This window comes from Populus alba, chromosome 9, assembly GCF_005239225.2.
Source record: "Populus alba chromosome 9, ASM523922v2, whole genome shotgun sequence".
NCBI lineage: Eukaryota > Viridiplantae > Streptophyta > Magnoliopsida > Malpighiales > Salicaceae > Populus > Populus alba.
In genome coordinates this window covers 4,060,184-4,077,401 of record NC_133292.1, presented here as the reverse complement: position 1 = coordinate 4,077,401, position 17,218 = coordinate 4,060,184, and the positions used below count along the sequence as shown (strand labels likewise).

The following is a 17,218-nucleotide window of genomic DNA, read 5'->3' as shown; positions in this document are numbered from 1 at the left end:
TATTTACTCCACAACTTTTATCATCTAAAAATAAAAAAATATTATTAATATATATATTTTAACATAAAAAATTATTTAAAAAATTAATTATAATTACATATATGCATGCATATCACAGCTACTGCTAGCCCTAATCATATAAAAAGCACAGATGTACCAGATGATGTCTTAGTAAAATGAGAAGGCACCATCCTGCAGAACAAAATTACAAGTCCAGAGAAGCAATGCCCATGATTTTTGCATGTCCTTTATTGTAAGATCACCTTTCCACTGTCGGGAGACTTGCAGGCTGTACTAGTTAGGGAGACTTGCGGGCAGAGACCATCTACAAGGATTCAACTCTTTAAGTTTTCAGGCTATAGTTCAGTATAGACAACAAAAGAACCAAAACTTTCAAAAAAACTCCACGACCACTATATATGCTACCAAAACCAAATCAAATCATCTCCAAAGTCAAAGTAAACTTCTAGCTGTTTCCTCGTACGTAATTTTTGTTATATAGGACCCAAAACAACCAAATTCGTCTCCCTGTGATGACCATACTAGATGCATGCATAATCAAAGGATTCATAACCATTACAGATGATTTTTTTTTTTTTTTTTTTATGAATATTATAACTTTTATGGTGAGCTTCTTGTTTAAAAAAAGTACTTGGTCTCTCGGACGAATTAGCATGTCCCAGACAGGAACACGAGAAAAAGAAAATGGAAGTTTCCATATAGTTTTACATGCGCTGCTAATAGCTTTACTAATTTGTTACATATCAATTTCATATTTGAATTATGGAAAGCAAGTACTTAAAACCCATATCCCTATTTCCATATGTAGCAAGGCTACAAGATTTCGTGAAGGAAGTGAATACCAAATAACATGTAAAAATCATAGCCCCTTCCCATCTATCACAAGAATAAAAATGACACTTGGTACGAACTTTCTAAAAAATTCCTGAAACGGGGAAGCATATTGAGAAAAATACTTAAATTATAGCACATAGGTGGGACTGAAACTGGTAAACTTTCAAGAAACACGTTCGCAAAACATAGAAAAGTCATGCCAGCCAGCCGCCCCATCATACACTTAAAAAAGAGATCAAAAGGCGATAAACGCAAGTGAGGAAACCTGGACATCCCTGCACGGAAAGTTCGACAGGTATATGGAGGCAAAAGAAGACCAATTACCTATTTGCATGATAATGGAAAAACATCAAAGAAAGTGATCCAGAATGATTTCCATCAGGAAAACAACCTGCATATTTTCAAGTGATGTATTTCTTGCTCTATCTTGAATTTTTCAACCGCATGGCTGATATGCTTCTCATCTTGATTTGCTGATTATCATGTGCATATGAGCTGGTTTCCACAATGCCCAGATTTTCTTTTTCTGGGACTGAACTTAAAGTGTTAATCTATATACCAATCAATTATAGGGGATATTGGGTCAGCTTCCCTGAGATGCAGGCTTGTAAGAGAATGCAGTCCACGTCACAATACTACAGCTTCAGCACGTGGCATAACAGTTCCAGCTGAGTTGTAGATCATAAAAAAGATAAGGATCCACCCATACTGCATAAACTTTGCTCCATGGTGTTGTAGACATCAAGATGTGTCTTACAACAAGTCGTCCCTGTTGGATTGAGATACACATGTTTCTACTAAAAAGTCAATGAGGTGACCCTAAAATAAAGAAAGAAGAAAAGGAACCCCACCCCAACCGGCCACCTATACTGCACTGTAATCAAGAACACCTCACCCCCCCCTCAGAAATCATAAACTGCTAAATCCTATCCAAAAACAATGCTTCATAACTAACTATATGGAAGAGGAAACCCCCAACCGGCCACCTATACTGCACTGTCATCAAGAACACTTCAATTCAAGTCATAAAGGGATGGGTTTAAAGTTCGTATTAGGATAAAATTTAAATTATCATACATCAAAAATAGTTCATAGAATTTCTATCCTTTCAAATTTCAATGGACAGTCGAAATGAAAAAAATGAAATGCATTTGTCCTAATAAAGTTTCATTAGATAATAGGGAACTGAACTCCAAGCAGAGAATGGAAGACAAGAAGTATATTCAACAACACTTACATTTCCTAACAACATGTGCTCGATAACAAAAGATTTGACATGCACACATCATGCATGGAATCACGACACCATCTTTCTCATAAAAAGTAAGTTCAGAAATTTAATGAATCATTATTTAGAATTGCAGAACGCTCTTTGTTTACAATTTTATAGCTGAATATAACATTCATAATGCCACATATTTGTGCTTAGTTGCTTATGCAGGACAGCTTCAAGAACATAGAAATTTTAAGTTCTTACTTAGGATTTGGGATCAATCTGAACAGTCAATAAGTGATTTAGCAATGCTTTGATAGAATTTGATCTGATTTTGTAGAGGTTGAAGGTAAGAAGGAATAATTAAGAAGATAGGGTATCGATGAGCAAGGGGGGAAACTCTAGGCATCAAGTCTATAACACAACTTAAAAACTCTCAATACCGTTCCATGAATCTGATGACAAGAAAGTTTGTGTAGTATGTTATATAATAAGCAAAGTACCTCTAGATAGGTAAACTCCTTGTTCATCAAGAATTCCTAAATACAATTATTACTGCTAAATAAACTAGCCTTTTAAAATGAATGATGACTCCCAAATGGGAAAACAGCTGAACATGATGACCAAACAAATCCCTCAATAACTTGTAAGGCAAACGCCCAGATTAGAAAACTAGAAACCTGAACTTGTCTTTAGACTTCAAAAGTCTCTGTCGATGGAAAATTACTTCGTTAAGGTGTCCAAATTGAACAATTAATTTTCTAACAGTAATATAGTTGCGTCATCATATTGCTTATAAATGCCCTTGAGATGAATGACTCTTTAATTATAAAGGAAATTCTTAGATATGACAACCTGTACCATCTAGTCTCGTCACTGGTAGGAGCTGATTGTAGTTCCTCATAGATAGAATCAATTTCAATGCTCATTGTTGTCTTGTTACTAATTCATCCAAGTATTTTTATTTTAGCTCTTCACTTAAAATCATTAAGGTACTTGACAAACCATCATTATCAACCAGGATAGCAGCTGGTTTAACATAGCAGCTGGTTTATCAACCATGACTAACCATCATTTTCATTTCAGTATCTACACAAGTGGAAGAAACTGCATTATAATGCTGCATATCTGACATAGACTTCAACCTGAATTGCATTTGATTAATGCAAACTCTAAGCAAGAAAATGGTGAAAGCAGGGAACTTTGGAATGTAAAACAGAAAGTATTAATCACACAAACTTTTGTTGAACATCACAATTCTTCCAAAGCAGTGGTTCTATGTCTTTCAATTGCATTCTTATAATGTGTTATTAGTAAAGACACCCAACAAAAGAACTAAGCATTTTCCCCCAACTCAAACATAAATATCTCAATAACCTCGAGGCAGTGTGAACTCTTGAAGCAAGTCATCTCCAGAAGATATATCAGATGACATGTTACAGGATGAAAAAAAGAGGCTTATTGGTTTTAAGCAAATTTACAACAGATTGGAGATTTAAAGGCTCTTAGGCACACTATCAGTTCATCACAACTGCGAGCCAGGCAGGTCTAGCCACACCATTCTATGCTTACACTTTGCTAGACAAGACATACCAATAGAGGATTCAAATCATTGTGATTGCAAGTTCTATGACATTTCTCCTAAAATACCATTTGGACTGTTAATGATGAAACACCAACTCCAAAACTTCCATTTTTTGTGTGTTATTAAAATTTTTAGGAACATAAACTTGGGATAAGCATCTTCTGAAAATCCCCAAAGATCTAAACTATTGATTGCCTTATTTCTACCATTTAATGCACGTGGCTAGCTCCTTTTAGTTTATCAAAAAGAGCAAAGGAAACAGTACAATCAAGTTGAGGGAGGAGCTTTCTTTGAAATTGTTTTTATTTTTTTCTGAAATAATGCTTATTTAATTAATATAGGGTCATATGATTAGCATGTGAACTTTTAAATATTTCCTTGGAGGTTAAGTGTTTTTTCTTGGTGAACAAGACTAGGGAATCCTTTCCTACAAAGCTATAGATGTTGCGGGGTTAGTTTAATAGATGATCTTTTTTTATTTATCAATCTACTCAGACTTTAAGATGTTTCTTTGTGTTCCCTATGCCTTATTGTCTTGTTCCAGCTTCAATTTTGTTCAATTTTAGCAATTAGATTGCTGTTATCTGCTGTTCCTTTTCCTACCCTACATCAGAAGTTCTAATAGTGACAGACATTTGATAATCCAAATAATCACAAACTAACATTCTGCCAGCACTTTACTGTAGATTTTAACAGGGGTTGTTAAAGAAACTTAATTTTTTATCCTCTTCTTGAAACAACCGTATGTAACTCAATAGGCAAAAGACAATGGCTAAGAGCTCAAATTTTTGAAAGCCATGGGCCATACAAGACAAAGTAAGGCACCATGTGGAGTGCTGAAGATCTCCAAAGACCAACACCCACCCACTTTAATGTCCAGAATAGAAGTGTTCTTTAGCTTCAAGAGAAAAACACACAACATGCATGCGTCAATAAACCACAATTGATTCCCTAGTCGGAGCTATTAACAACTATCTATCAAATACTAAAGGACGGATAGAACAGCAAAATGGCATGGGTAATGCCAACACAGCCAACGGCTAGAGCAACAAAATTTTCAAATAAGCACTGTGCTGTGGCAAAGTTGGCAATTATTTAACCAGGAAACGTTGGAAATATTAAAAGATGATCACTTTTGTTTTTTCGTAGAATAAAAATGACCATTGATCATTCAAATGCTAGAAAAAAGAAAAGAAAAGAAGAAAAATGCCCAGACCAAATGGTATGCCCAGCAAGCTTATCTCTGGAAAAAAATAACTCTTTCATGCAAATTACAGTGAATCAGTCCGCATCAACACAAGAAACACCACTAAACTAGGGCATTACATGATGCATAGTAATGAATAAAAAAAAAAAGTCATGGCGAAGCACTCTGAAAATTTACATGAAGAAAAGCTGAAAGACATAAATAACGATAATTACATTGCGCATTGTGCAATCTAATTTTTTTCCTTCTCATTCAAAAATCCAACCACTTATATCCGAGAAATTGGTCACATTGAAAAATCAACAATGCATACCTGGAGGCCATCCTAATAAACCAAAGGAATGAACTTGTACTGAACTTTACTCATGTACTCTAGATACTTCTCCCCGAAAGTCTCAATCATTAAACCCTCCTCCATTTTTGCCTTCTGTGCATAATACATCAAACATACCGCTACCACAAACAAAAGGCTCAAAGGTGCACGAAGCGCAATGAAATAAGTCACAAAGAGAAGCAATGTGGACGAATAGATAGGGTGCCGGACCCACCTATATGGCCCAAACTGCACAACAGCGGAAGGCACCACCACCTTCTCTGAATACTTGGCAAGGTAAAATGTAGAATTATATTGCATTAGCAAAGTTGCCAATATCAAAATCCAAATCCCCACATTGATCCACCCACCAGGAATAAGGTGCAGCTCTGGCCCTTCAAAAGCTGCAAGCCAGTGCCCAGCCATGACCCCAACACAGAACAAAAGGCGACACCATCTGGGTGGGTTTAAATCCCACTTGGGGTCATGCGGACGTGCATAATAATCCCCATACAAACGTTTCCTCACACTTACATTGAAGAAGAAGAAATAATGATACACAAAAAAGAACACAAAAGGCCATCCTTGTAGATATCCACTGAAATGGGCAGGAGGGACTAGAGTTAACCAAGTGAACGCTGATGTAACAATTGCAAGTTGCTCAAAAATGCTAGCTTCACCGATTGAATGCTTATAAAAGCAATATAACCCATAAACAGCAAGTGATATAGCCACAAACCATGGCCAAAACAACCATGTCCAGCTAAAATACATCCAGAAAAACGGGTTAATTACCAAATTCACAGTCCATTTTGTGGCAGCAATTGCAGTCGATAAGATAGCAGACCACTTGATGATATCAACAGGGGTTAATTGCAAAAGGGTAGCTTTCAGTTTCACAAGAGAGAGGTTTTTGAAGGGTTTTAAAAATTGGTGGGTCTGAAGCCCCTCTGTGCTTACAGAGCCGGAATATGAGCATTTAGGAGGAGATAGCAAGTGGGTTCCCGTTATTTTCAGGGATGAAGTTGATAGATACAATGAAAAAGGAGGGTTTAATGGGATTTTTATGGGTTTAAGGTTTTGACCAGAGAGTACACTGGTATTTGATAAATGGGATTGAAGGTGTTTGTCGTGATGCCGGAAAGAGAGTTTTCTTTTTCTGTTGTTGATGGAAATAGTGAAACTGAATGGAATTGTTTTAGAGTGAAGGAGAACTGATGTAGTTTCCATGGTGAAGTGCAGTAAGGAAGCAGTGAATGCCTTTGTAAGGAGCAATTAAGTAAGTTTAACGTTAAAATAAACGGGATGCTTCATGTTCCACTTCCAGGAACAAGATGATCTGCTCTGGTCTGGTCCAAAGTATAGGTTTAAAATCTAGCAGTGTTCTTATCTTATGGCCTGGGCTCGCTAAGTCCAACGCCAGCCCATTCTTCTGATGGTCTAGTGAAATCAAAGGGTCGAGCTGGGCCTGCTGTGGGCAGAGCTACTGACAGATTCTTAGGTATATGGCCTTCTTTCTTTCTTTCTTTTTTGAAAAATCTTTCCAAATTCATATCTGTTTTTAAAAGAAATTTCAAGATTAAAATATATATATATATATATATATATATAATTTGACCACCCTAATTAAATAGAATCATTTGGCACAAAAATAATTTTTTTTTGTGGCAGGAATCATTATAATGACAAATTTCTTTTTACGGTGAATTCTGATAAGCTCTTCTCTCTTTTTCTATTCAAAAAAAAATTAAAAATAAAAGTTTGATATCAAAATTAAATTTTTTAAAATTAAAATGATTGATTATCTCTTAACTACTAAGATAAAATTTTCAAACAATTTCAAAAAATCATCATCTATTTTACTTGTTTTTTTCCATTTAGTCTTGTTTTTTTTTAATTAAACTCTCCATCTCAAAAAATAATGCAATTGGATAATAATTTAGTTTTAAAAAGGTTTAATTATACAAAATAAAGATTCAGGGATCAATGTAATGTAAAAAAATTAAGGAGTTTTATGATATTTTAATCATTGGTTCAGTGAAATTGACACATTAGAAAATACAAATGAAATGGAAAACCTATTAATATACTCTTATATATATTATACGTTTTCTCAATGGCATCTAAATATAAAAAATTCAATCAATCATAATCTTGAGTTCAATTATATTTTCTAATATACCCCTTTAGTATATATATATATAAAGAAACTACAATTCAATTGGTTTTTATTTTTTATTTTTTAGTTTTAGTTTTCTTTAAAGATCTTTTATAGCAATTTTTTAAATATTAAAATTTTCCCGTTGTAATCAGTTTTTTTAAATGTTTAAACACAAGATATTTTTAATAATTTTCCAACAAAATATGAACTTATTTATAAGAAAATGTTGAAAAGTGAATTTATTGATATTAATAAAATTTATTTATCATTTTATTTTTAAAAGTGAATTTTACTATAAATAATAATAATAATAATAATAACATTAACTTATTATGTTGTTATACTTTGCCCACTAACATTTGCCTATTCACCCCACTATTCATAACTTCTTTTTTTCTTCTTGATTCCTTAAATTTTTTATTTTTTACTCTTTGACATAGAACATTTTATTTTTAATTTCATCCTTGTTATCATGTCATGCACATTGTCGAATGATGAAGCTGTCTCTTGATATTAAAAGATCGTTTTTGGGTTTAATCATAAAATTATGATTATAGGATTTAGAAGTTGTCACCTAGTACTATAATCATTAAAAAACATAATTATTCGTGAGATTCCGGATAAGAAGGACTCGTTGTGCAAAGAAAAGATGCATCACCCCTGTACACCTTACCTAACATAAGTTGCATTGCTGATCAATTGTTTTTCTAGTTCATGTTTCTATTTGTTGGTCTCATCTATTGTTTAAGACATATCTTCTTTCATGAAGAAATCTCTATCTTATTAGATTAAATCTTAATTATTCTAAGGCTCAAACTTACCATCATATTGATTTCCTAGATATAACTAATTCCTAACACTCCGAATAACAAACTAATTGTTATGACATTTTTGATATTTTAGTTAAATTCTAATGGATAATTATAAACCAGTTACAATATTCATTTTTGTATTTTAAAAATAAAACATGGTAAAAATATGATTTTATCTTTATAGAAAATGTAATGAAAAATCTTTAGGATTTGAATGTATGCAAGAAAACAAAATATAATTTTTTTTAAATAAAGTTTATTTTTTTGATTATTTTTCTTTGTTTTGGAATTTTGGAGAAAAATCAGATATTTTTTATACTAGGTTTGTGTCTTATAGTGTAAGTCTACGACTCGATATTAGACAAAATTATTAAGGAAAAAGGGCGACGGACCCATAAAAAATTTTTAAATGGTTTTTGAAAAATTTAACAATTTTCTTTATATATATGTGTGGGGGGGGGAGGGGGGTTGGACCTGACCCAGCCATCTCGATTAGCCTGAAGTGGGTCCAGCCTATCTTGGTTTTTTCTGTATGACGTGAATTAATTCGCATCCTCCATGCAATAAGAGATAAGATGCAAGAGAGAAGGAACGAAGAAGCTTACTTAGGCTAGATGGGGGTGTTGCTGGTTGACAATCCTATTAGCGACTCATGGTGGAGCTATTGATGGCCCTCGGCAACTGCTGTAGGAGGTTGGTGTTGGTGAAGGCAAAAACAACAGGAAGATAGTTTGGTGGTAAAGAGAAGATGTGGGGAGGTTGAACCGAGAGGGACCACAAAAAATCATAAAAATAATGATTTTCTAGCTCTATTTTCTCTCTTCTTTCTTACCCTCAAATGCCTGAAATTCACTCTTACTTATGCAGTATGAAAAAGAGAAATCTTGTCTTTATTGGAAACCAACATTGGCCTTTGATTAAAATGAGAAGGATCTCGATTATTAGCTTAAAGGCATCATCATGAATTGTAAAAATTTAGTTGCCAAAGGCTGATCAGGTTAGCCTTTTTGGGGTGGCAACGTGATGATTATAAAGGCAACTAGCTGACAAGAATTACATTAGGGTGTACTAAAATATCACCAGAGTGGTATTTTGTTTGTCTGGTTTAGTGAATAAATGAGGCATTAAATGCTCTTGAAAAGTATCCAACTGAGCAGTATTTCAGGTATAAAAGGTTGAAGAAGATGAATAGTAGCTAGACGACAAGTCATCAGGCATCTCTCTCTCTCTCTCTCTCTCTTTCTCTTGTGTTGGTCAAAATAGCATTGTTTTGTACCAAAACAAATTGTTTTAGTCAAAACAAACATTTCATTTAAATGAAACGACGTCATTTTGAAGTTTCTAGGGTTTTAATTAGGGATTTGACTAAAGTTTAATTTATTCCTTCGACTTTTGATTTTTTTAGCTGTATTTCTAATTGACCTCAAACTTTTAATTTTATGCGATTATACCCTCGCCAAACTCTAGTATCAACAATGAATTCCCGCGCCTTTTTATTTTGGTCATTGATTTTGAATTTCTTCAATTTAACCATAATATTTGATTTTCTTGCAAATTTATCCATGATTTAAATCAATTGACTTTGTAAAAATTGAATTTGGTCCTCTAAAATTCCAATCTTTTTTATTAAGCTCAAATTAGGCTCCCAAACTTAATTTTTTAACAATTAAGTCCCTAATAAAATTAATTTAATCCATTAAAAGTATAATTACATCTTTGCACCTAATTAAATCTTTTAATTTGACCCAAATTAATTCTTAAACATAAACAAACTCTTAATTCGGCCCACAATTAAATCAAATTGGCCTATTAAAAATCTAATTAGGTCCTTGAACTTAAGTTTTATATGGATTCATCCAATAATCATTTAATTTAACTTTGAATATGTATTGTCTTTTCAATTTTGGGTACAATGAGGTATGATTAGGCTCATAATTTTATTCAAAACTCCAGCTTGATTCTTTTATATATTTGAAACCCTGCTCAAAATGTTTTTGCCAAGTCACCAGTCTTTTTGTTATTTTAAAAAATAAAACCTCATCTCATATACATTGTTCAAAAGGTAAGGGAAATACAATTTGGTTCCTTAAATCTCATTTTTCTATCTTTAGTCTTTGTTGTTTGAACTTTTTATGATTTGATCATAAAATTTATTTTTCACTTTTTAGTTTCTAGATGTTGAGAGATGAGAGAGAAAGTCAACAAAAAAATAAGAAGGAGAGCGAAAGCTCTTGAATAAACAGATTACAATTCTCAATACTGTGATTTTGGTGTTTATACTATTTTTTTTTTTAAGTAAATAGGGAGCTCAATAAGAGAAAGCTCTTGAAATGTGTTTTGTACATAAATGGGGTTTTAGATGTTTATATGATGTTATTTTTAATGTTTTTAGCTAAAAAGGTTTAAATATGGATTTATAGGATCATACAACTTGAATCTTGATTTTTCAATCATCAAAGCCACCTCTAGTGATCAAAATATTATTGTGGTGGATGATATGTGGTATTTTTGGATGGTTGACCATGTCATCTATTCCATTTTATTTAAAATAAACCTAATATTGCATCCATTCCTCCTTTTTTTTAAAAAAAAAAAAAATTAAGCATGTGGGTTTGACTTTCTAAACCCAAGTATTTGATTTATTTGAATTTGTGTTAAGCACGAATGCCTATCCTTCTAGTCTAGGTGCGATTGAACTTTTTGAAAAGTAGCCTTTAGAGTTTTGTTATTTGATATATATATATATATATATATATATATATATAATAAAAATATTTTTGAATACATTTATTAGGTTTATATTTAAATAATTATCTAGTTATGCCATACTTTTCAAACAATATTATATGGTAATATCAACAATTAATTTTTGAATAATTATACATAAACCTAATATATATATTTTTTTTAAGATGTGAATAAAATATTAATTTTATTATCTTATTATTGTGATTTTTTATATAATTTCTCTCAAATTTACTATCCTTATATTTCTTTGATACATTTGAGTAAACAATATTGAATCGTGATTTTTTTTTTTAATGATTATGAAAATTTTTTTATTTAAACAACAATGTTTCTTGTAAAAGAAACATGCATTTTTCAAAGAAGTAGTAGAAGAAGGAAAACACATGAATAAGGAAAATGTGTTTCAATTTAAGATATACATTTTCTTCCTTATTTAAAATTAATATATATTTTTTAAAATATTTATTTTCATTACCTTTATTTTTTATCCAATAAATTATATTGCTAATAAAAAATATTTTTTTAGGAAGAAAAATATTAATTCTTAATGAAAATACATTTTCCTATAAAATTTAAATCATTTTCTTCTTGATGAATATCCATTTGTTTTTTTATAAAATTAATTGAAAAAAAATGAAAAGAACCTCACAACATGGACTTAAATATTTGGATTGGTATCTATATCTTTATTTTTACAAAATAATATTAATTTTTCATTTTAATATTTAATTAGTGTAAGCAACATTTTTTACAATTTACCAATTTATATATTTTTAAATTCATATTATTAAACACATATATCATCTTTCTAGTTTTTATTTAAAAACTTTCAGCATAAACAAATATAGACACTTCTTCTCTTGCATTATAAATGAAAAACATTGTCTATATTAGACACTTCTTCTCTTGCATAAAAATATATATAAAAAATCAAGTCAATTTGACAAATTTGAATCATAAGATAACTCAATAAAAAGCAAATCAAAATAAATCATGAAACTCAATTTCTTATAAATCTAATATTGAATAATAAAATTAAAAAAAATTAATTAAAAAAAAGATAGAAAAGACCCGAGTCATCCCGGTTTAACTCGCCAAACTCTTGACCAAGATTGTGAGATTATGATAACCTTATAAAAAGTAAATCGAAATAATTATGAAGTTTAATTCTTAATCAACCTAATGGGTGAAGGATGAAATTGAGAAAAAAAAATCAATTATAAAAAAAGATAAAAAAACTCGATTCAATTCAACTAACTTATAAAAATCACAACTCGAGTTATAAAACTGAGATAACCCTATAAAAAATAAACTAAATTAAATTATGAAACTTAATTTTTAATAAATATAATATTAAAGAATAAAATTAAAAAAAGTTAAATTAAAAAAAAAAGTACTGTTCCATTTGAGAATAATTGATGAGGAGAGGAAAAGTGATATATTCTTGTTAATAATCAATTAATTAATTAATAATATCTAGTATTTCTTCTAATTTCAAAAAATAGTTATAGACTGGAGGTGGGTGCGAATTGAATATATCCATGGGTCTTTCTTGTTTTGCAAGGAGACCAGTTAAAAATCTAACGCCTTGGCTGACCTCAACAATCCCTGCCCGCCCATTGCCCAAATATCCCATAGCCATCCCATCTATTTCTCCGATAAAACCTGGAAAACAGACCTTGCACGAATATATTTTTCCTCTTTATATTCCAAAAATATAAAGGTCCCGGATTTCATACCTAAGCATCTTTCATTTTACATGATCTAGAAATAATGATATTTTCGAAGCTGGGCCGTTCTCTTTCTCGATCCTCCCGCTCTATTGTAAGTTCTTTTTTCTTTTGGTTTTGCTTGAATTGAATTGTATTGAGATGAACGATTGATTTTTATTTTTCCAATAATAGAATACACTGCGTGCTGGAAATGGCGGTGTTTTGAGATCTTCGGCGGTTATTAACAACATAGAAGGAGGGTTCATCGATGGAAGAGGAGGGTTAGGGTTACTGAGAGGTTATTTAACTTCAATTGGAAGTAGAGGAACTCATAATCCTTTTTTATCCGATTTAAATTCCATTCTTGCTAACCCTAGAATTCGACGTTTTTTCTCCACTGAAGCTCCTAAGAAGAAGAGTAAGTTTCTGCTTTCCTCTTAATAAGATTTGTTTGGAAGTCAATAAGACGTTTATCATTTCCTGGAGACTTTTTGATTGATTTGCAGATTATGAAAATTTCTATCCCAAGGGAAAGAAGGAAGTTCCGAAAGGGGAAAAGCAGAAATCTGAATCCAAAGGTAATTTTTTTGGATTGCTTATTTTGGAGGGCAAGCCCTAAACCAATTTGCCTTTTATTGATTCTTGCTTTCTTCAATTTCAGAGAATTCTTCGAATGCAGACCATGACGAGTCAGACTTTAATAAGGGAACATTCATGAAGGCATTCTATTTACTTGCCCCCTTATTTGTGGTTCAACTGCTTTTTTATCCCTTCTCTTTTGGTGATGGTGACAAGCAACAGGTAATCGTAGTAATAATAACCTTTACACCATTTTGTGCTGTTTTTGCTTCCACTCCTATTAAACTTTTTGGCTTGGCATGCTAAAAGCTTCTTCTTTTTCATGTTATTTATTTTTTCTGTGCACCAAACAATATTCGGGTCAGTTTCAACTGCACGTCAGAATTGTTTTCTAAATCAGTAGGATCATCTAAACTAACCAATGTATCGATGTATTGTTGCTGAAGTAACGGAAATAACAGACAAAATTGACATATTAAAAGGAACGTAGTCCAAGTGAAGTTTTTGAGAATGTTTTTCTTTTCTTTTTCATAATATATTTTGGAAAGGATCAATTATTTGTGTCCTGATAGCTCTGAGGAAGAATGTCATATTCCTCTGCAGGAGAAATTGTGGATCTGACAGTAAAAATCTCGTTGAAGTAGAGCCATAAGTTACTAATATAACGACTACCGCTGAAGGGAACTCAAAACAGTCTACTTGGACAAATTGCCTAACTTCTTCTTCTTTTGCAATTTACTATGTACGGTTCTATCTGCTAATGAACTTTGTGTCTTTTAACCAAATGATTTTCTGAGCTAGAGTGGTTTATGCCAACAAACCTGGTTCAATCATCTTAACTTCATAATACCAATTGGCAGTTAGCATCCAATTAATGTGGTTTCCTAAGCATCAACTACTTGATTTTAATTATACGTGTAACTAGTTCATTTTTTTTTTCATCGATATCATTTGGGTTTGAATATTAGGTGATAGGTTTCCTTATTTAACCTGCTTGCATGGTATTTCTTTGAGCAATTCTTATGGAACCTTCTACTTGTGGTTTTGTTTTTGCATGGCATAATGTTATGCAATTCATAATGTGTGTGTGTTTTTTTTTTTCCTTTTCCATGTTCATTTGGTCCTAATATGAATTCATCAAGTTCATTTGTTTCTTAAATTTTCTCCCTGTGTACTTTATTCTTGACAGATTAGTTTCCAAGAGTTCAAAAACAGGCTTTTGGAGCCGGGGCTAGTGGATCACATAGTTGTTTCTAATAAATCAGTTGCAAAAGTGTATGTGAGGAGCTCAGCACAGAATCAAACGAGTGATGATATTGTTCAAGGTCCAGTTAATGGTGTCCCTGCTAGAGGTCGCGGGGGCCAACATAAGTACTACTTCACTATTGGAAGTGTTGACACTTTCGAGGAGAAGTTGGAGGAAGCCCAAGAAGCATTGGGGATAGACCCTCATAACTATGTTCCAGTTACATATGCCTCTGAAATGGTTTGGTACCAAGAACTGATGAGGTTTGCACCTACACTATTGCTTTTGGGAACCCTCATGTACATGGGACGCAGAATGCAAGGTGGATTAGGTGTTGGTGGTGGTGGTGGTGGAAAGGGTGGCCGTGGAATATTCAACATAGGCAAGGCTCATGTAACCAAAGCGGATAAAAACTCCAAGAATAAGGTTAATTTGTTTTGTTAAATATAGCAATTTACCAATTTATTGCAGTACCCCTGTACTTAGCATGAAGCTTATTTTGAAAGATAGTGATTATAATCTGTTGTTTCTCCCATCTTTTTGGGACTGCAGATCTATTTCAAAGATGTTGCTGGTTGTGATGAGGCAAAGCAAGAAATCATGGAATTTGTGCACTTCCTCAAGAGCCCTAAGAAATACGAGGAGCTAGGTGCAAAGATTCCAAAAGGTGCTCTTTTGGTTGGTCCTCCAGGAACTGGAAAGACCCTTCTAGCAAAGGCAACTGCTGGGGAATCTGGTGTACCTTTTCTATCTATATCTGGTTCAGATTTCATGGAGATGTTTGTTGGTGTTGGACCATCCAGGGTGAGAAACTTGTTTCAAGAAGCAAGACAGTGTGCTCCTAGTATCATATTCATTGATGAGATTGATGCGATTGGGAGAGCTAGGGGGCGTGGTGGGTTCTCTGGTTCTAATGATGAGCGGGAAAGTACCCTTAATCAATTGCTTGTAGAAATGGATGGCTTTGGAACTACTGCTGGAGTTGTTGTACTTGCCGGTACAAATCGGCCTGATATTTTAGATAAAGCTCTGTTGAGGCCTGGCCGATTTGACCGCCAAATTTGCATTGACAAACCTGATATTAAAGGCCGTGACCAGATATTTCAAATATATTTGAAAAAGATAAAACTTGATCATGAGCCATCATATTACTCTCAAAGGCTTGCAGCTCTTACTCCTGGATTCGCGGGAGCAGACATTGCAAATGTTTGTAATGAAGCTGCTCTAATTGCTGCAAGGAGTGAAGGATCACTGGTTACAATGGAACATTTTGAGGCAGCTTTAGATCGAGTCATTGGTGGTTTGGAGAAGAAGAACAAGGTAAATCTTCTTTATTTGTTGCATTTGAGCTGTATGATGTAATTTAGTTAGAGGATTCTCTCGCATCTGGAGTCCCAGTTGTGGGCGAGGATCCATAATTGGCAGAATAATGGTGATTCTTTTTGCATTCCTCTTGTTTTGAGAGCTATAATGATCAATTTTGATGCTCCTGTTTTGTCAAATCAGGTAATAAGCAAGCTTGAACGCAAAACAGTTGCTTATCATGAATCAGGTCATGCTGTTGCTGGCTGGTTCTTGGAACATGCAGAACCACTTTTGAAAGTGACAATTGTCCCACGAGGAACAGCTGCTCTGGGGTTTGCCCAGTATGTTCCAAATGAAAACCTACTCTTCACCAAGGAGCAACTCTTTGATATGACCTGCATGACACTTGGTGGCCGAGCAGCGGAACAGGTATCTACAATGCTGTCCTTTCCTCAACAGATAAGGTTGAATTGTGATATGCTCAAAAGAAATGAAATGCTGTCCTTCCCATTGGCAGCATCGAACTGTGGTTTGCTAGTGTTTGTTTAAAACAACCCACATCCCTTCACATGCATCTTTTTTAAAGTTAAAAACAGTTGGAATTGGATAAAGGGGCGAGGGAAACTAAAAATTGGTAAACTGATGAACAGCTCAGTTGAATGCCCCCAAGGGTCCTAGCGATGGAACTAATGCGTGGGATTGCTCTTGGATGCAGGTTTTGTTGGGGAAAATCTCAACTGGAGCCCAAAATGACTTGGAAAAGGTGACGAAAATGACATACGCCCAAGTTGCAGTGTATGGTTTTAGTGACAAGGTTGGTCTCCTCTCTTTCCCACAAAAGGAGGACTCGTTAGAGATGACCAAGCCCTACAGCAATGAGACAGGAGCAATTATTGACAGTGAAGTGCGTGAGTGGGTGGGCAAGGCCTATGGCCATACAGTACAACTCGTAGAAAAGCACAAAGAACAGGTGGCGCAGATTGCAGAGTTGTTGCTCGAGAAGGAAGTTCTCCACCAAGAAGACTTGATTCGAGTTTTAGGCGAGCGGCCATTCAAATCAAGCGAGGCCTCAAATTATGACATATTTAAGCAAGGGTTTGAAGAGGAAGAGAAGAAAGTCGAAACGCCAGCAAGTACTACTGACGGGGATGAAGACCAATCATCACCCATAGAGGTCGTACCGGCTTAACCGTGGGGGCATTAGTGCGTCTGTACAATAAAATTTGTAATCTGCTCCTCTTTCTTCTTAGGCAAATGAATTTTTTTAATACTGGCAATTTGTGATCATTGTAATCTTTAATTCAAATTTCTCAGAAGAAAAGCAACACCAAGCGACCGTGCTGCTTCCCTGGAGAAATAATTTGTTGACCCTACTACTTCTTTAGTCGTCGTAATATTTTGTTATTATCGTGCCTTTCTGAGCCAAACTCATGGTCTAGCTAGCAACAATAACAAAAATAAAAATCCTGTATTGATTCTCTC

The 17,218-nt window shown here is 33.6% G+C and overlaps 2 protein-coding genes across 2 annotated transcripts; one reads left to right on the top strand and one right to left on the bottom strand.

Moving 5' to 3' along the window:
• Positions 1-5,013: 5,013 nt before the first annotated feature.
• LOC118053700 (uncharacterized) lies at positions 5,014-6,538 on the bottom strand. The gene has a single exon (XM_035065031.2). The coding sequence runs from the start codon at positions 6,401-6,403 to the stop codon at positions 5,186-5,188; it is 1,218 nt and encodes a 405-aa protein (XP_034920922.1). The 5' UTR covers positions 6,404-6,538; the 3' UTR covers positions 5,014-5,185.
• A 5,919-nt stretch (positions 6,539-12,457) lies between these two features.
• LOC118053701 (ATP-dependent zinc metalloprotease FTSH 10, mitochondrial) lies at positions 12,458-17,218 on the top strand. The gene is made up of 8 exons (XM_035065032.2): positions 12,458-12,718; positions 12,799-13,024; positions 13,113-13,184; positions 13,268-13,407; positions 14,375-14,857; positions 14,984-15,751; positions 15,938-16,165; positions 16,452-17,218. The coding sequence occupies exons 1-8, from the start codon at positions 12,668-12,670 to the stop codon at positions 16,923-16,925; spliced, it is 2,442 nt and encodes an 813-aa protein (XP_034920923.1). The 5' UTR covers positions 12,458-12,667; the 3' UTR covers positions 16,926-17,218.